Source organism: Herpailurus yagouaroundi, unplaced genomic scaffold, assembly GCF_014898765.1.
Source record: "Herpailurus yagouaroundi ecotype Mexico unplaced genomic scaffold, PumYag 159, whole genome shotgun sequence".
In the NCBI taxonomy this organism is placed as follows: Eukaryota; Metazoa; Chordata; class Mammalia; order Carnivora; family Felidae; genus Herpailurus; species Herpailurus yagouaroundi.
In genome coordinates, this window is record NW_024412400.1 from 8153613 (window position 1) to 8173531 (window position 19919).

Genomic DNA, 19919 nt, shown 5'->3' on the forward strand with positions numbered 1-19919 from the left:
ATGGGTCTGGGATGTGGCCTTGACCCTGGGAGTTTGCAAAACTCCCCAAGTGATTCTAATGTGGGCCAAGAGTGAGAACCGTGCCCCAGAACACCTGACCCACCCCACCCCCATCCCCTTCCCCCACAGCCCAAGGAGACAAAGTTGGTTTGGAGAAACTCGGTTTTTCCCCTTGGTCAGCCCCTCCCCAAATGAAGCAGTGTGGATTACCCTCTGGAGAGTATTCGGGGTTCTCGGTGGCCCGTTGGAAAAGAGTCCTCAGAGAGGCCCAGCCCATTTCTGACTCTCCCTTCCCCCTTTTGTTCAGTACGGAATCGTGCTCGATGCCGGGTCTTCCAGAACCACCGTCTACGTCTATCAGTGGCCAGCGGAGAAGGAGAATAATACTGGAGTGGTCAGTCAAACCTTCAAGTGTAGTGTGAAAGGTAAGGCCCGGACTGCGTGCAGGAGGCCCAAAGGGAAGCAAGGGAGAGTCCTAAGGGCCTTTGGAGGCCTGGAGGGATCCCAAGAAGCTGCCTGGAGGCAGGAATGAGCACTGCACTGGGCGTCAGGAACATATGTCATCCGATGGTAGTGGCACTCCCCATCCATGCAGTGACCTTGGGCCAGTCACCCTGTCCTCTGGGCTTCAGTTTTCTATGTCTAAAACATGGCGGTGCATGGCGTGAGGTTTTACCCTGCCACATTTGCTTGAATGCTGACGGAAGGCACAAGTCCCCTGGGTCAGAACAAAGGATGGTTTCTTACTCTCAGTACTAGCGGTAGGCAGAGTACCAGCATTTTCTTGTGCTGGTTCTCTGAGTTTCACTTTGCACCAGGTGACGTAAGGAGGGCCAGATAGTACCTGCTCGCACGGTGGGTAGGATTACAGAAGAGGAACCCCGAGATTAGGGAATCTGAGACATTTTATAATGCCTGCCTTTTGATCTGGGGAGAAACACTGTCTCTATCTTCTGAGCCTTGAAAGTATAATCCGGAGCAAAGGCAGTCGGGGCTTCTGCTCGTAGGACATGCAGAAACATGAGGGAGTCGTGGAAAATTGTATTCCAGCAGGGGAATTGTATTCTAATTGGCTGTATATGTCAGGGTGGGGATTGGCGGTGGTAGAGATAGATGGACAAGGCATAACCAGACGGCCATGGCTCGGGTCCAGTAAAGCTTGATTTATAGACCCGGAAATTTTGAATTTCATATAATTTTCAAGCGTCACAACATATTCTTTTAATTTTTTCCCTAGTATTTAAAATTGTAAAAACGGTCTTAGCCCACGGGCTGTACAAAAAAAAAAGGTGATGAACTGGATTTGGCCTGAGAGATGCCCACCCTTGAGACAGAACATTCTCGGCATCTTTAATGACCCTCCACAACATAGCCTGAATTTTACATTCACTGTTTCCTTTGTCCTTCCTACAGTTTCATCCCTATGCGTTTAGTTTTTCCTGTTTTTGAAAGCGGGATCAAACATGTATACACATAAATGGAGTCAACATTTATTCTGTAATTTGCTTCGTTTACGGACGTCGGGTTTTTAAGATCCATGTGTGTTAATAGGGAGGAGAGGAAGCTCATACGTTCTTCCCTGTTGATGGGCATTTGCGTTTCCATGATTATGGAAGAGATAAGGTTGAGTATATTTATATTTTAATTTACTTATAACATTATAAGTTATAAATATGCTTATGTATTGTATATTTATATGTCACATGATCATTTCTGGTTTTGTGAAATTCCTATTCTTGACTTTTTCTCATTGACTCATTGGGGTTCTTTTTTTTTTTTTTAATGTTTATTTATTTTGAGAGAGAGACAGCATGAGTGGGGGAGGGGTGTAGAGCAAGGGAGACACAGAATCCGAAGCAGGATCCGGGCTCCGAGCTGTCAGCACAGAGCCCGTCATGGGGCTCGAAGCCATGAACCGTGAGACCATGACCTGAGCTAAAGTCGGTCACTTAACCGACTGAGCCACCCAGGCGCCCCTGGAGTTCTTTATACATATTGTGAATATGAGTGCCCAGCTAGCATTATTATTATGTTGTTCTCATATTTCCTCACAGCTAATGATTTGTCTTTTTAAGTCTCTTCATTGTGTCTTTTGGTGAATAGGAGTTCTTTTTATGTAGGCACAATTATCAGTCTTCTCTTTTATGGTTTTGCTCTTGTGTATTTAAGAAATCCTTTAGCCTGAGATCATAAAGATATCCTTCAGTGAAAGTTTTATAATCTTGTCTTTTATATTTAAGGTTTATTTATTTTTGAGAAGGGTGGGGAGAAAGAGAGAACGAGTGGGGGGAGGGGCAGAGAGAGAGGGAGACAGAGAATCCTGAGCAGGCTCCACACTGTCAGTGCAGAGCCCAGTGTGGGGCTCGAACCCACAAACCGTGAGATCATGACTTGAGCTGAAACCCAGAGTCAGACACTTAACCGACTGAGCCTCAAGTACCCCACAATTAAGTCTTTGGTACACATAACCAACCCCAGTTAGTGTGTGTGTGTCTGTGTGTGCCTTTTTATTCTTTTAAATGTATTTATTTAAATAACTTATTGTTTAAATAAATTATGTATTTAAATTCAAACACAGTGTAGTATTGGTTTCAGGAGTAGAACCCAGTGATCCATCCCTTATGTGTGTACCTTTCTAAAAACCACCCTCTTCAGAGCATCATGATCTCTGACTTGGCCTGGAGCTTCCTGACCAGGATGTTAACACATCCTGAATGTGTTACTGAGGTATACCCTCAGCCCACGGACAACAGGTTGGAGACCCTGGACCGGTTCCCCCCAGCCCCAAGCAGCCTCCTTCATTTGCCTCCATGATCTGCCCAAAGATAATCATCTCTGGGGTCATGGCATTGAACAAGCTGGGAAGCAGAATTAGCCTTTCCCACAGGGAGACTAACAGAGATCTTTGAATAACAGGGCGAATTCTGATCATCTGCCTTTCAACGGAGGGCAGCCAGGAGCTCACCTACCCTGGTACTTAGGTGTCCAGGTTAGGTTGTCGATGAGCGGATATTGAGACAGAGTTTGGGATGCAAGGTAATTGTGCGAGATCCATACCTGTGGGGGGAAGGGAGAAGGAGGAGGACTGGCCAGAGAGAGAAGTCATACTGCCACGTGGGCCTGACGGAGCTCCGGGCGATCCGTTATCTTGCATGGCCCGTAGCCCTCAGTTGTTGGATGGCGGCATCCTGGGAAGAGCAAGACGTTGAGCAAGGCAGCTGTCTGCAGCTAAGGCAAACCATGAAGGAGCGGACAGCGGAGACCCTAAGCCTTTATTTGAAGGGGCGTCTGGCGGGCCTCTCTCACAACAGGGCACTCGGACGTTTTCTGAGTACCGATTGCGTCGTTATCCACAAGACACGGGTGGCCACGGCCTTGCTCGGAGCTCAGCCGGAGATCCCCTCTCTGCTGTCCTCACTTCTGAGCCATCTCCTCCCCTTCAAGCGTGAAAGAGGGCAGCAGGATGTTCATTTTGAAAGGTGAGACCAGCCACTTCCAGAAAAGAGAGGGTCGTGTAGGGTAGTCATTAAGACGTCACCTCATCCCTCCTGTGTGAATTCTGGGATGTTTCTGACCTCTCTGAGTTTTGGCCTCTTCATCTCTAAAATACGAAGCATGCGAATAGTAACGCCCATCCCCTGGGAATCATTTGAAGATTCAATGACGTGATATGTGTAAAGCAGGTAGCAAATGCACGTGGTAAGCACTTAGTAAGTGTTAGCTGTTATTATTCATGGCACGGTTTAGAGCTCCTGGATATTCTTGCCACGAAGTTAGTCTGTCCAGATCTGTCTTTAGACCCAGAGAGCAATTCAGCCAAGTCAGTCCTGATGATCTTCTGGCTGTAGGGGTAGATGTGACCTTCATGGGAGGGGCCCTTGGCCACCCAGGATGTGATTTAGGGGAGGGGCAGGGTCATGGAGCCCACATCATATCCATAAATGAGTCTTCCCTTTGATCATAGTAGCCTCAGGGATCCATATATATACTCCAAATGACCAGAAGACCACAAACTAAATCGCAAAATACAGAGTTGAAGTTTGGCAAGTGCCATCGCCTTGAAGACACGTGGCTTCTCCAAGGATAATTTGGGTTTCTGGTTTCCCAGTTGCAAATTTCCCAGGGCTCCCCTGCCTTGGCCAGTCTGAGGGGGTGGTGAACGCTTGCTTGCCCTGCAGTGTTTCCCAGATACCCAGGCTCTTGGAGATTTCTTTCTTGTGGGCGAGGAGGGACCTGGTGAGTATCATCACTCCTCACTTGCCGCTGTTTTCCTGAGTTCACCGGGGGCTGCCTTAGCTGCTGGTCCCCATGCTGGTGTCTGAAGCTCTGGCTGCTTGTCGTAAAGCCATTCCCTGGAGGGCACCGGTCCCCTACACGCCCCTCCTGTCTTTCCCGGTGTGCGGTGCTCAAGCCTGCTGCTATCTCCTCCCACAAAGGACATTCACGTGTTCCCTTTAAACCAGGGCTTGAACTCTACTGGGGCCTAAGTGTAGCCATCTCCTCCACTGAAATGCCTTAAGGAGTTGCTCTGGGGACCTGGCCATTACAGTTTTGAAAGCATCCTTCGCTTGGGTACATATCCTCGAGTAAGTTTTGTGTCATCTGTCCAGCCGCCTTTCTCCAGATTGGAATAGCAGTTCCAACCCTCCTTTCTTAGGGTTGTGAATCCCAGGATCCCATGAGCCCAATCCCGTCTTCCCTCTAGGAGGCTTATGGGACCTTATGCAAATAGGTCTCAGGTGACATGCTCAGATACCCCAAGTTTTGACATTCCAGCAAGGTTCCTAACCAGTCCCTTTCCAGAGACCAACTCTGGCTGATCCAGATTGGACTGCATGATCCCCTTAGTATAGAGTTTTATACTGGTTTGAAAATCTCATTGGCTGATTGATTCATTTATCTCATAAATATGTATTGAGTGCCAACTGTTTGCCGGTAACTGTTCTTGCTGGGGATTCCAAACTGAAATATACAGGGGCACCGGGCTGGCTCAGTCAGTGGAGCGTCTGACTCTTGATCTTGGGGTCATGAGTTCAAGCCCCACGTTGGGCACAGAGCTTATTTAAAAGTAAATAAAAAATAGGGACGCCTGGGCGGCTCAGTCGGTTAAGCATCCAACTTCGGCTCAAGTCATGATCTCACCGTTCATGAGTTCGCGCCCCGCGTCGGGTTCTGTGCTGACAGCTCAGAGCCTGGAGCCTGTTTCGGATTCTGTGTCTCCCTTTCTCCCCCCCTCCCCTGCTCACGCACTCTCTGTCTCTCAAAAATAAACATAAAAACTTAAAAAAAGTAGATAACAATAAATTAAAAATAAAAGATAAATAAATAGATAAATAAAATATACAAAGTCTGTGCTGTTGTGGAACTTGCATTCGAATCGAGGTGATAGATCAGAAATAAATGGGTATGAAACACGTCAGGGAGAAGTGCTGTACAGAGAAAGCAGCGAGGTAGGCGGACAGAGAGTGGTCCGGCTGTTTTTGACAGGATCATCAGGGAAGGACAAAGAGGGGACAGTTACACAGAGGCAAAGTGCAAGAGTGTGAGCCATACACATTTTTGAGGGAAGAATGTGCTGGACAGAGGGCCCGGCAAGGGAGAAGGCCAGGGGTGGGAGCCGCTCGGCATATTCTAGGAAAGGCAGAGGGGCCAGTGTGGCTGGGGCAGGATGAATAAGAGGACGAAAGGTGAGAGATGAGGCCAGAACTTCGGCCAAGGCCAGCTCGTGGAGGCCCTGAGCTGCAGTGAGGCGTCTGACTTGCGCTCAGATGTGGTTTCCTCGGAGTATACTGGGAGGCCACTAGGAGATTCTGGTCAGGGGACTAACATGGATATGACCTCTACATTTCACGGAGCATTCTGGATGTAGGACATGGAGTCAGAGGCTGCGACTGGAAGCAGGGTCACCAGGGCTATTATGACGTCATGAAGTTATGATGTCATGAAGTTATGACGTGACGGTGGTCTGGCCGAGACTGCACTTGTCAGCGTGGGGTGAGTTTGCTCCCCAGAGAACATTTAACAATGTCTGGGGACATTTTTGGTTGTCCCCACTGGGGTTGGGGATACTGCTGGCATCTAGTGGTGGCCAGGGATGCGGCTAAACATTGCACGGTGCTCAGGACGGCCCCACAGCAAAGAACTGTCCGGCCCCAAACGGGGGTAGTGGCAACGTGCAGAAACTGATCTAGAACAGTGCTGGGGAGGGAGGGGAGGAAGTGCTCAGATTTGAGAGGCATTTTGAAAGTAGAGTCCGGGCGCCTGGGCGGCTCGGTCGGTTAAGCGTCTGATTGCGGCTCAGGTCATGATCTGGGGGTTCATGGGTTTGAGCCCTGCATGGGGCTGTGCCCTGGCTGTGCAGAGCCTGCTTGGGATTCTCTCTCTCTCCCTCTCTCTCTCTCTTCCCCTCCTCCACTTGTGCATGCGTGCACGCTCTCTCTCTCTCTCTCTCTCAAAATAAATAAATAATCTTTTAAAAAAGAGAGACTCAAGAGACACACAAGCCAACTGGAATGGATGGAATTTATTTGGACTCTAATTCAAACAAACTGGGAGAGAAAAAGAGAGAGGTGGGGGGAGAGGGAGAGGGAGGGAAAAGATGAATATGGAGAAAACAGGCACCTTAACTAGAATTTGGTTCTGTTTGTTTCTACAGGCGTAATAGCAGGCAGGCGCTCACGCTGCTTTAAAAGAACTCTTGCCTAACCCTACTTTCAATTCTTTCTGTGATCGTTCATTTCAGCTTCATGGAGATTTCTGACCAAGCTGAGGAACCCTGTCATGGGTTTGTTTGAGTTATAGGTCTCTCTAGCTGTGTTATTTCTTGTTGACATTGATAAACGTGGACTTTTTGGTATTCTTTCGTATTTAATGTTTAGGATAACATCTTAAATTACATATAGTTATGCCACAACGTTTCCTGAAGATAAATCATGACAAGATTCCTTTTTTCCCTCTATGTTTGAACACATGGAATAGATTTGAATTTTTGTTTCATTTTTCCTGTCCCACCTTTTACTGTGTCTCAAAACCCATTGGGTGGAAATTCTGTGAAGAAGTGAATTTACTAGAGCACCTGGCTGGCTCAGTCAGTGGAGCCTGTGACTCTTGATCGTGGAGTTGTAGGTTCGAGCCCTGCGTTATATGTAGAGATCACTTAAAAATGAAATCTTTAGGGGCGCCTGGGTAGCTCAGTCAGTTGAGCATCTGACATTGGCTCAGGTCATGATCTCTCTGTTCCCGAGTTTGACAGCTGACAGCTCAGAGCCTGGACCCTGGTTCAGATTCTGTGTCTCCCTCTCTCTCTGGCCCTCCCGCACTCATGCTCTGTCTCTCCCTCAAAAACAAATACACATTAAAAATTTTTTAAATAAAATCTTTAAACAAACCAAAACACAAGTACACTTTCCAAAAGGCAGGTCGTGTGAAAGGAGACTACAGAGGCAAAAAGCAGATACGATTATCGCTGAACAAAAAGAAGAAGAAGAAGAATTATTTGTATATTTTAGTGAAACATAGTGAAGTATTTCAAGAATGAAATGAGGGGCGCCTGGGTGGCTCAGTCGGTTAAGCGTCCGACTTCAGCTCAGGTCACGATCTCACGGTCCGTGAGTTCGAGCCCCGCGTTGGGCTCTGGGCTGTTGGCTCAGAGCCTGGAGTCTGTTTCCGATTCTGTGTCTCCCTCTCTCTCTGCCCCTCCCCCGTTCATGCTCTGTCTCTCTCTGTCTCAAAAATAAATAAACGTTAAAAAAAAATTTTTTTTTAAAAAGGAATGAAATAATACCATCTCTGCAGTTCGTTCTGTGGGGAGAGAGAACAGACGACACCAGAGGTGATCACTGTGAGAGCTGGGAGGTGGGTACAAGGGGGTCCATTATACCTTCTTCCCTACTTCTATTGATGTTTGAAATTTCCGTAATGAGACCTTTTTCTTAAGCAGATCCTGTTTCATGTTTTCACTTTTGTAATTCCTTCCTTCTGTATTTGGGGAGTTGACACTTCAGTGTGACCACATGGGACTTAGCACCTCCACCTGTTTTCAACCCCCCCACTCGAGCCCACTGCTTCCCAAAGCCGATCTGGTGTTTATTTCGCAATTGTAGTGCTCTTGTTGGTTCCTGGGAATGCTAAGAAGTGCTGACTGCTTGCTCCTCAGGCTCTGGGATCTCCAGCTATGGGAAAAACCCCCAAGATGTGCCCAAAGCCTTTGAGGATTGCATGCAAAAAGTCCAGGGGCAGATTCCAGCCCACCTCCATAGATCCACCCGCATTTACCTGGGGGCCACGGCGGGGATGCGCTTGCTGAGGTAAGGGCTGGGGTGGCCCCACGGAGCCCATCTGACCGAAATCAAGAATGTGTTGAGCCTTGCCAAGAATGTAACTCTCTGCCTGGGGACAAATCCGAAAGAAAGAAGCCCATATTCTGCCATAAATTTAGGCTTTAAAAGTTGGGACGCTTTTAGTCTTTATTTTAATACCCAGAAAGAGACTGCTCTAAAAGGGATTCCCTCCACCTTGGTGATTTTCCCGAGAACTCTGGGGAAAAAAAAGTAGGTGACATGAAATCCCATGGGGTATACCTCTAGTTTTTTAGAAAAGTAAAAACTGTTTTGGATGCCTGGTCTTCTGACCCCGGTGTGCTAGCAGCCATCCTGAGTGCGACCCACAGTTACGTGGCGTCTACTCACGTACACGATCTCGCTGCAATCTGCTTTACAAGAGTGGTTTTTCACTGGGGCGCCTGGGTGGTTCAGTCAGTTAAGCGTCCGACTCTTGATTTCAGCTCCGCTCACGATCTCACGGTTGTGAGATCGAGCCCCATGTCAGGCTCCACACTGATGTGGAGTCTGCTTAGGATTCTCTGCCCCTCTTCTCCCTCTAAAAAAATTAGTGGAATTTCTGCACTTCACCTCAGGCAAAGCCTTTGCAGCTATCAGGAAACAAACAGCTCATTTCATTCAATTTAGCAGTTCCTTCTAGATTTGTAGCCATGACTTTTAGCCCAGTTGCACTGTGTTCAAGTGCCCTTTTGATCTCTCTTTTTTTTCCCCCATTATTGTAGCTCCTTGACCTTGAAATAAAGGAAAAATAGTTTTTATTTTTATTTTTTAAGAGAATATATTTCTTTTTCTTTAATGTCTATTTATTTTTGAGAGAGAGAGAGAGAGAGAGAGAGAGAGCTCACAGGGGAAAGGCAGAGAGAGAGGGAGACAGAGGATCTCAAGTAGGCTCTGCATGGTCAGCACAGAGCCTGATGTGGGGCTCAAACTCACGAACCTTGAGATCATGACCTGAGCCGAAATTAAGAGCCAGACACTCAAGCGACTGAGCCACCCAGGCGCCCCAAGAAAAATAGTTTTTTTTTTTTTAAATCAAACTTAAATCTACCCAGGGTAAAGCCTGCTCTGAACTTTGAAAATAAGGCTTTATCCCCAAAAGATGACACTCATATTGCTTCAAGGCCACTTTGTCTGTGGTGCCAGTAACATAAAATTATATGTGTGGGCATAAAGAAGATACACAGAAACAAACAAACAGAGCCACTTTAACATGATGATTAAAAGAAATCACGAAGCACCCTCGGTTGGATTGGGCCTGTTCCTTGAGGTTTTCCTCTCCTTGTTTCTATCCCTCTATCCTCGTTGACCGAACAGAACGTGGGAAAAAGTTGCATTTCTTTGCCCCGCTTGGAATCTGCAGGGTGTTTCAAAATGATTGTGTTTACCTGAAAGAAATGATACAGAAATGCCTTCCTTCTGCCTTTTCTTTTTTTATGGAAACAAAGCATCTGACTTTTTCTTAGTTGCTTTTTCTCCCACTCCTCTCAGTGAGGAATAATTAGAAGACTCTGTGACTTATAGCCCCTGACAAAAACCATGGAATAGGAAGTTCGCCACTTGGGAAAACAGTGAATGTCCCATTTGGATAAATTAAATATTAACTCCTCCTTGTAAAACTTTCTGATGGTAATCCATTCCCTCTGAGGATCTAGCTGATGTTTCCATTGAGGGAAAAGTCAACTATTAAAAAAAAAAAAAAAAGCATTTAATGAGAATCCTCTGGGAGGGGAACTGATAAAACTAGGAAGACTCTTGGATTATTTTCCAAACAGTGATCACTTGTGGCTGAATTAGAATGGACCTCGGCTTGTGGCGTGGCTCTTTCTCCTCCTGGAGCCAATAGTGAGCCAGTGCCCCGGTTTTCTTAACCCCGTGATGAAAGGGGAGGTACCCTCCCAAGTGAATGTGCTTCCATAAGGTAAAATGGCAGCCAGTGAACAATAGTATAATGCCCCGTCATGGGTGATATTGGAATACTATGTTTCCACTTTCCCGTGGGTCAGCGCACTGATGGATTCCAATCCGCTGACGGCCACGATAGCCGTTATATACCCTCATGATGAAGCCTTCCCTGAGAGCAAAGCAGCGACTGCTGACCGCCTAACCCTCTTTCTTTCCCGCCTCCTCCTAAAGATCCCCCTTCCTTCGGGCCTGGCGAGGGCTCCTCTATATGATGCCCCCAGCGGATTCCTTATGCCACCCCTATGCCTTCACCAACCCCCTTGCCTGTGCTGATCTGAGACAGAGCAATGGTGATTGAGCAGAAGGCGCCCTTGATCGGCTGGTTGCTAGCGAACGAGACAGGAACAGGTAGGGGAGGAGAGAACAAGGGGTGTTTTTACGTAAAGCCGTTTGTCTGCCTGGCGGTGTGACAGGTAACAAGGGCATCTGCCTTGGTTGCCTGGGAGGTTTTGACCTGCGAAAGGTTGCCAGTTTTGCACACATCTGGAAAACCATCCCTGCCAGCGGAGGGGTGGGGAGGTTTGCCTTTTCACCTGAGTGAGATTCTTTGAAGACTCTCTTGTCCAGGCACTCAGCCTTTTGTGTTCTGTGCCTTGCATAGGTTACAGAATGAAACAGCAGCCAATGAAGTCCTTGCCAGCATCCAAAACTACTTCAAGTCCCAGCCCTTTGATTTTAGGGGTGCTCAAATCATTTCTGGGCAAGAGGAAGGGATATATGGATGGATTACAGCCAACTATTTAATGGGAAATTTCCTGGAGGTGTGTGAAAACAAATGCATGGTTTTTAATTTTGCTATCTACCCCGTCCCCTGTGGGTGGTCACGTAAGCAGAGGTGCATGCTGACAGGGGCATCTGTCCTGTGTCATCCCTATCATATACTGCACTGAGGAAACAACGATGAGACAATAGCTAAGAAAATACACATAGAGCTGGGGCAAAAACACTGCATCGTAAATAGGACCAAGTGCACAGGGGAGAGGGAATAGCATCACTTTACTAGCTGATAAGAAATTGGAGGTGGGGGGATCTAAATCTAAAGGCTGTGGGTGTTTTGAAGGGTAGCTGGAGAATGACTCTTCTAAGAAGCTCCGCAGCCCTCTGGAACTTCCAGAGCCCTCAGGCAGTCTGCTTCCCAAACCGTCCTGTGTCCCCGGGTCCCTTACCCTGCCCTGCCCCTTGTGCAAAGGAAAGCCGACCCCAAGGGACAATCACCATGTTACAGAGGACGTGAGCCTTATCCAGCCCAACACCTATCTTGTTCCCCCTCAAATATATTCTTAAATTTTAGTTAATTGCCAACAGTTCGTATTTTAGAAATGTCACACACACACACACACACACACACACACACACACACACACACAAAGAAACATCACATACAAATCCACACTTCTAGCTTTCCCTGACCCCCACAACCCGCAAAAGCTGGAAGCACTGGTCCCAGTGGGCTCACGTTGGCAATAACCAACCGGAAGAGTGTGGCTAGACCGGAACGGAACGTGGCTCGTGCGGTCCCCAGTTTGCCACAGTCCCCCACCTAACCTTCCCTGTCGTCCCCACCTAACCTACCTCATTCGTTTATGTTGCCTGTCTAGCCCCTGGAAGCATTTGAGTTCGCCACCCTTGAAATAAAAGAGTGTTTCGGCCTCCAGATGCTCTTGTCAGACTTCTTAGCAAAAAAGAGCTGGGCCTTGGGTGGAGAGTCCCGGGCAAACAGAGATGGTGCCTCTGGCCTTTTCTCTCGTTTTCTTTCCCCACCGTGCAGAAGAACCTGTGGCATATGTGGGTGCATCCGAACGGAGTGGAGACCACAGGTGCCCTGGATTTAGGTGGTGCCTCTACCCAAATATCCTTCGTGGCCGGAGACAAGGTGGGGCTGAACAGTAGCCACATCATGAAAGTGTCCCTCTACGGCTACGTGTACTCGCTCTACACACATAGCTTCCGGTGCTACGGCCGCAATGAGGCTGAGAAGAGGTTTCTGGCCATACTTCTTCAGGTACCTGAGCCGGGGGGGGGGGGGAGGGCAGCAGGCGTTCCTTTGGGGGTCTGGAGGGGAGGGCGCCTTCTGGGGTCTGCCCATCCATCTTCTGATGGGATCGGAAACAAGACCAGTTTGCCAGTTCACTCAACGGGGGTCCGAGCTTGCTCGCCCGCTCCCTGTGTCATACTGACCACTTCCAGGGTATTTGAGTCCGAAGTCTAGGGAAATTACAGGGCGCCAGATGTTTGGCAAATGCTTCAAGACCTGGGATCCCTTTACGGACACAAGCGGCTTTAAACCAACAGCTAAATAAACCTGAGAGTCTTGTGACTCCCCCGAGTGCTGACAAGATAATGAAAGTGGTCCCAAGAGAAGTACTTGCTGACAGGGGAGAGGACTGAGCCCTCCCCGGGTGCGGCCTCCTTTTAGATGGGCCTATATTAGGTAGGTTTGATGCCCTTTGTATGGTGGGATTTGGGAGTAACTGAATGCCATCACATTGGTCAGTAATTGATACAGTAACTGTCCCTTGGCCCAGACGGCTTCTGCAGGCATCAACTGGAAGCTTGTCATTAATATATAATTAGTATTTCTTTAATGTTTATTTTTTTGAGAGAGACAGAGACAGAGCTTGAGCGGGGGAGGGGCAGAGAGAGAGGGAGACACAGAATCGGAAGCGGGCTCCAGGCTCCGAGCTGTCAGCACAGAGCCTGACGACGCGGGGCTCGAACCCACGGATGGTGAGATCATGACCTGAGCCGAAGTCGGACGCCCAACCGACGGAGCCACCCAGGCGCCCCGAGGTTGTCGTTAATATAAACTCAGTGTTGGCGTGGTGTGTGTGTCAGTCAGCACTGACTCCAGGGATACCCTAGACCCCAAATTCCAGTGCTCGGGGGACATCACTCTCAACCATGCATGGCTGAGCAGGGAAAATGAAAATGAAAGAAGGGGACTTTGACCACCTAGAGGGGCATGAGGCCAGCCAGAGGCCAAAGATCCTGGCTTCTGGTGAGACCCAGGGGCAGGGGACAAGGGCTGGGTCAGCCTGTGAACATAGTGGACACAGCACCATTGGTTAATCCCCACCCCTCCCGCCTACTTGGGCAGCTGAGGAAGGAAGCAGTGCCCCCCACCGCCAGCCACTAGCCTGAGGGAACAATGGGCTGGCTCAGCAAAGTGCCATCGGCAAAACTGACATCTTCAGACCCCTGCATTTACTGAGTAGTCATGCAGGGATGTGCGTGAGAATTCACCTCCGGATCTGGCCGCTCCCCAAAACTTTGAGCCTCGCAGGAAAGGCTGGAGCCCCGGTACACATGCCTGTGACATGCCTTGTTGGGAGAGGCTGCACACTGCCTGGGGAGGACAGAGTGGGGGACCCTGCAGGCAGCCCTTGGGGCTCGGGAGACCCAGTGCCCACCCCAGACTCACACCACCCCCACTTGGCCAAAGGGAGCCCCACAGGGAACCGGATCGATCCTCCCTAGCAAGGTCTCCATGACCTCTACTCATCCCTGATCGCTTGCTAACGTACTTCAGCCAACATGCTCTTCTGTCCAGGAGAGAAACTCTGGAAACACCTCTTTTCTCCATCTCCTTTTATTTCTGGCAATGCTTAATGCCTCTCCCTCCAGTTCTGACCCTAGTGGGGGCAGAGGGCAGGGGGCTCCTCTGAACTCGAAACAGGAGAGGGGGCAGGTGAAATCATCCTTTTCCCAGAGGGAGTGAAGGTCAGAGAAGCTGACCTCTTAAATTCGACTGGCCCTAAGGAAAATGTGTGCATGTGTTTATTTTTACAAAGTTTATTAAAGAGTGATTATTGGGGCGCCTGGGTGGCTCAGTCGGTTGAACGTCCCACTTCGGCTCAGGTCATGATCTCGCTGCTCGTGGGTTCGAGCCCTGCATCGGGTTCCATGCCGACAGCTCAGAGCCTGGAGCCTGCTTCGGATTCTGTGTCTCCTTCTCTCTCTGCCCCTCCCCCTGCTCATTCTCTCTTTCTCAAAAATAAATACACATTAAAAATTAAAAAAAAAAAAAAAAAAGAATGATTATCTATGTCGGGGTACCTGGGTGGCTCAGGCATTGAAGCATCTGACTCTTGATTTTGGCTTAGGTCATGATCTCATGGTTTGTGAGATCGAGCCCCATGTCCGTTCCAGCTCTGTGCTGACAACGCAGAGCCTGCTTGGGATTCTCTCTCCCCCCCTCTCTGTCCCTCCCCTCCTCTCAAAAATAAAAAAAAAAAAAAAAAAAGAATGATTATCCACGTATCCAAGAACCTACAGTAGAGAAGCCAATACTCCACCTGTCTGAGGTCTCACTTGGGTTTGAGAACATAGGATCTCAAGGTGTGAGCCTGGCCTGGGGGCAGAGGTGGGCGATCCCACCCTCTAATGTGGACAGTCAGTTCAGAGGGACAGGGGCAGCTCTCCAACTTGCCTGGTAGCCTCCGGATGCCTGAGAAGGTGGCTCTGCCCGCAAAGCCTTCTGACTCAGGTGAGGGAAAGGATCCAAGTGTGCTGACGATCACCCACAGATGCAGGTCCCGACCTGTCTGGCCAGTACTTTCATGTGCCAAATACATGTTGCCAAGCCCCGGCTTAGAAGGTTCCCAAAGATTATTACATCATGAACACTGGCTGAGTAAATTCCACCAGGTCTGGATCTGGTTTCCTCATGTGTCCCAGTCTAGTGTGGATGGTACCTGGAGCCATACTTTGCAGCCTGTTTTCATATGAACAAGCCTCCAGTTGCCCCAGGGTGACAGCATTTTTAGATGCTAAGGACACGCATTCACTTTCTTTCTTCCCCTCTTTAAGACTTTTTCTTCTGTTTTTAAAAAAAATTTTTTTAACATTTATTTATTTTTGAGACAGAGAGAGTCAGAGCATTAACGGGGGAGGGTCAGAGAGAGGGAGACACAGAATCTGAAACAGGCTTCAGGCTCTGAGCTGTCAGCACAGAGCCCGACGCGGGGCTCGAACTCACGGACCGTAAGATCATGACCTGAGCCGAAGTCGGCCGCTTAACTGACTGAGCCACCCAGGTGCCCTCTTCTATTTTTAAAGTAAAACATGTTCAGTGAAAAAAAATTAGAAAATGCAGACACAGACACAGAAAAATATAAATAATAAAACCAAAGAACCCTAGAATTAACCACCATAAACATACTGTTGCATTTTCTTCCAGTTTTTTTTTCATGCACGAATATGTATATTTACAAATTTTGCTTCATATGCTATATATAGTTTTATATCTAGCCTTTTTTTTCTAATGTTTATATATTTATTTTGAGAGAGAGAGAGAGAGCATGAGCAGGGAGGGGCAGAGAGGGAGGGAGAATCCCGAGTAGGCTCCACACTGTCAGCACAGAGCCCGACACGGGGCCTGATCTCACAAACCATGAGATCATGACCTGGGCTGAAATCGGGTCAGACGCTTAACTGATTGAGCCACCAGGCGCCCCTCCAGCTTTTTCTTTTACGTAAAAATACATCATGAGCAATTGCCTGTGTTGCTCAGTAGCCTTTGAACTTATTATTTTTATGGACGCATAATATTCCAAGCACCATTATTTAAAAAGAAAAACGAGATAGGTCGTTTTCTTATAAAAGACAAGTGCATTTTTATTGTGAAAATGTCAAAGCATGCAAAAAACGCATTGAAGTAAAAATGACTTTCCAATGCTAGTCACCTAATGTCTTCACTGTTCACAGCTTGATACATTGTTATTCTAGACTTTCCAGATCAATATCTAACTTGTTTTCTTGATCCTTTAAGATTTCACAATTTGTCAACCATTCCGATCCTGATGGACTACAGGCTATGTCCTGTTTTGCTGCAGCAACAATAATACCGTAAACCTTCTGGTGCACGTAACGTTAATCGAAGGAATGAGATTTTATGAGAAATATAAGTGGAAAAATAGGCAATCTTCCAACACAAACCCATCCAGATTCCCACTAACAATGTTGTGATGACCTTTTGCAATCTGAGAATTTTAAGGATCCTGAGCCATTCCATTAATAAGTCCTTGGGTAATGAGGATCTGCTTCTGAATTCCCTATTATATTCACCCGTTTTTCCATTCCTGAGCCAGTATCATGTTATCCTAGTTGCAAGTTTGTTTTTCTACTCTGAGACATTTATTGTAAACTTCAAAATCGTTCAAAGTAGCAACAAAGAGGAACTTTTTTTTTCATGGAGATTATGATTGCGGTTGCATTGACTGCAAATTAATTTGGTACAATACTGGCTTATTAATGATGTTAGGAGTTTCTGTGTAGAATTACAAAATATTGTTCCAATTATTTAGTTCTTGGTTTGCATCCTTCAATAAAACTTCTTGTTTTCATTATGGGTCCCATACCTTCCTTTTAAATTAGTTTCCTATGTGTTTTTTAATAGTTCCTATCACTATTAAGAATAGTTCTTAACATTGTCTTTCCACTTTTGATAGGATTTACCCTGAGATCAAGTTATGCAATAGTTTTCCAGTGGCCTTTTTTGCTCTGAAGCCTAATGGTTGACCCTTTAGTGCCAATGTCCTGCAAATACTAAGTTCAGGCGAGATTTGTTCCATGTTGAGGGCCTGAACAGCTTGGCCCATTGGCAAATTATATTTAAAGAAGGCATAAAAAATAATTCAAACTCCAAAAAGAGCACAGAAATCATCTTTCCTGAGCTGCTTCTATGTTCCAAGCCAGAAACAATTTATACCTTGCTTCCTGTCCAGGCCACGCCAGAAATAATGTATTTTATTTTAACTATCTTAAGAGCATGTCAGATTTGGAGGGGGAAATTAAATAACCAGGTATTTCTTTTCTTTTCTTTTTCCCTTTAAAATAGTATTTCCACCACAGGGTGACCCTGGTGCGACATGTTACAAATTACACATAACAATTTTTGGAAATCATGGATTTTTTTTCATACCATTGAAGCAGAGAGGAACCTATTTGTTGCATTCACAGATTCAGTCATAGTAAGATCTTTCTGGAGGACACTCACTAGAGTTATACTGGATGAGTGTTGGACTTCTGTAGGATTTTGTGTGAAGTCCTGTCACTGACCTTTGTTAAATGATTGCATTACCTTGATATGTACCTCAATTTCCTCATCAGTAAATATTCCTCATAAATAAATATTGTCTGAAGCCAAAATGTGACTGAGTCAAAATGAGTAGTTTTGAGATTGGGCAAAGTTCAAATACAATTCCTTAGAAAAGAGAGTCCATAAATAGGACCCTACACATTTTGGAATTTAGCATAAGATAAAACGGAGCATTTTTCACCAGTAAGTAAAATATTGGATAGTCATTTGGAAAAAGTCAAGTCAGGTCTCTACAACAGTCTTTATGCCAAATAAATTACAAGTGGATCAAAGATTTTTATGAATAAGGATATTTGTTGCAGCATTGTTTATAATGGCAGAATGATTGGAAACCATCTAAATGTTCACATAGAGGAGATACCTTAAATAAACTGTAGTTGATTTGTACAGCGGAGGGCTATGCAGCTACTAAAAAGAAGAGGCCATTCTATATGTACAGTGAACGGAAAGATCTGAAGATACGTTTTTCAGTAAGAAAAGCAAAGGGTGTGACTGTGTATAGAGTACTACCACTTACAGTTTTTAGAAGAAGGAAGAGGGAGGAGAAGAAAAGATATTTGTATATGCGTACAAGAAGTATACACAAAATCTCCGGTAGGAAATCGCAAAAACTGGCAAGAGTGGTTACTTCTAAGGAGGGGATCTCGTGGCTAGACGTGGTGGGGAGGGAGCCCTCATTTTCACAATATACTTATTTGCAAACTTCTGGGTCATTTAGTCGGTGGGTAGATAATATTCTATTCAAATTGATCAATTCTTCTCAACATGTCTTGTGTTCTCCTCAAAATGGATTTCCTAAAACCTGCTTCACAGGACTGTCGTGGGGGGTGGGTCCGGTAACATGAGCGAGAGCCCAGCGTGGTGGCTGGTGCAGGGCTAACTGTTCACCCACCCCCACTGGACGTATCGAGGCAACCTGGGTGTTGCCTTCAGGCACGGGCTGACCGAGAACGGCATGTTTTCATCCATTTCTCTCTTGGCACTGGAGGGTAACAATAGTGAGACTTTGCAAGAGGGGGACACTTGCCCCCCCACCCCCCACCCCCCCACCAAAAAGTGGTTTCTGACACCTCACTCTTGTACCTGCAGGATTCTCCCACCAAAACCAATCTCATCAACCCCTGCTACCCTCGGAATTATCTCACCACCTTCACCGGGGGCTACATATTTGACAGCCTGTGCACAGCAGACCTGAGGCCTGTCAGTTACAACCCTGACGACATCATCACTGTTGGAGGAACCGGGGACCCATCGCTGTGTAGGGAAAAGGTGGCTTCCCTGTTTGACTTCACAGCTTGCCGTGACCAAGAAGCCTGTTCCTTTGATGGGGTCTATCAGCCAAAAGTTAAAGGGACATTTGTGGTAAGAGCAAAACCCGCCCAAAAGCGTCCTTTTTTCCCCCAGTGAGTATTTACTTCTCACCTTTCTGTTTCTCTTCTGTTCACCTGCTTCCCCCTCTCTCATTCCCCTAGCCTGAAAGCTCCATGGTGTGTCCCATTCTGAGAACTAACTTCCTTCTGTGTTACGTCCTTCCAGGCATTTGCAGGGTTCTACTACACAGCCAGCGCTTTCAATCTCTCAGGGAGCTTCTCCCTCAGTGCCTTCAACTCAAGCAGCTGGCATTTCTGCTCAGAGAGCTGGAGCCAGGTCAGTATTTAAAGAGAAAAGGGCATGGGGCGCCTGGGTGGCTCAGTCGGTTAAGCATCCGACTTCAGCTCGGTCATGATCTTGCGGTCCGTGAGTTCGAGCCCTGCGTCAGGCTCTGCTGCTGACAGCACAGATTCTCAAGCTCCGCAGAGCCTGCTTCAGATTGCCTATCCCCCCTCTCTGTCCCTCCCCTACTCGCTCAGTCTCTCTCTCAAAAACAAATAAATAAACTTTAAAAAAAAGGAAAGAGAGGGGCACCCGGGTGGCTCAGTCGGTTGAGTGTCCGATGTCAGTTCAGGTCATGATCTCACTGATAGTGAGTTCAAGCCCCGCGTCGGGCTCTGTGTTGGCAGCTCGGAGCCTGGAGCCTGCTTCCGATTCTGTGTCTCCCTCTCTCTCTGCCCCTCCCCCGTTCATGCTCTGTCTCTCAAAAATAAACAAACGTTAAAAAAAATCTTTTTTAATTAAAATAAATACATTAATTAATTAATTAACAAATAAAATAAAATGAAAAGGGCAACATCAGTACAAAACACGGAGTAGATCTGAGTATGTTCCATTTGTGAGCACGTGTGTGTTCCGAATTTGGATTTCATGCCATTCTACCTTCCCCACATCCATAAAATGGGGTAATAAGGGAACCCACCTCACACCTGCATTGTGGATTAACGTTCCAGCCACAGACACGATGGTGAGAACAGCGTGCGGTAACAGAAGCAGCACTCGGTAAACTTAGAGGTGGTTATCGCGTGATGCTGTACGATAGGACACAATTCGATGATTTCGTGGTGACTGTCTTATGAGGTTCTAGGTGGTGAGGTTCTTTAAAACGCCGTGTTCGGGGCGCCTGGGTGGCGCAGTCGGTTAAGCGT

At 47.0% G+C, this 19919-nt stretch overlaps 1 protein-coding gene across 2 annotated transcripts in view; it reads left to right on the forward strand.

Moving 5' to 3' along the window:
* ENTPD3 (ectonucleoside triphosphate diphosphohydrolase 3) overlaps positions 1-19919 on the forward strand; it is a 43281-nt gene that overhangs the window by 13067 nt on the left and 10295 nt on the right. For both annotated transcript variants that reach the window (XM_040479870.1, XM_040479869.1), the window contains exons 3-8: positions 308-425; positions 8156-8306; positions 10903-11062; positions 12070-12303; positions 18490-18762; positions 18937-19047. In XM_040479870.1, coding sequence (XP_040335804.1) covers positions 308-425; positions 8156-8306; positions 10903-11062; positions 12070-12303; positions 18490-18762; positions 18937-19047 — 1047 coding nt within the window. The remainder of the gene's footprint in view (positions 1-307; positions 426-8155; positions 8307-10902; positions 11063-12069; positions 12304-18489; positions 18763-18936; positions 19048-19919) is intronic.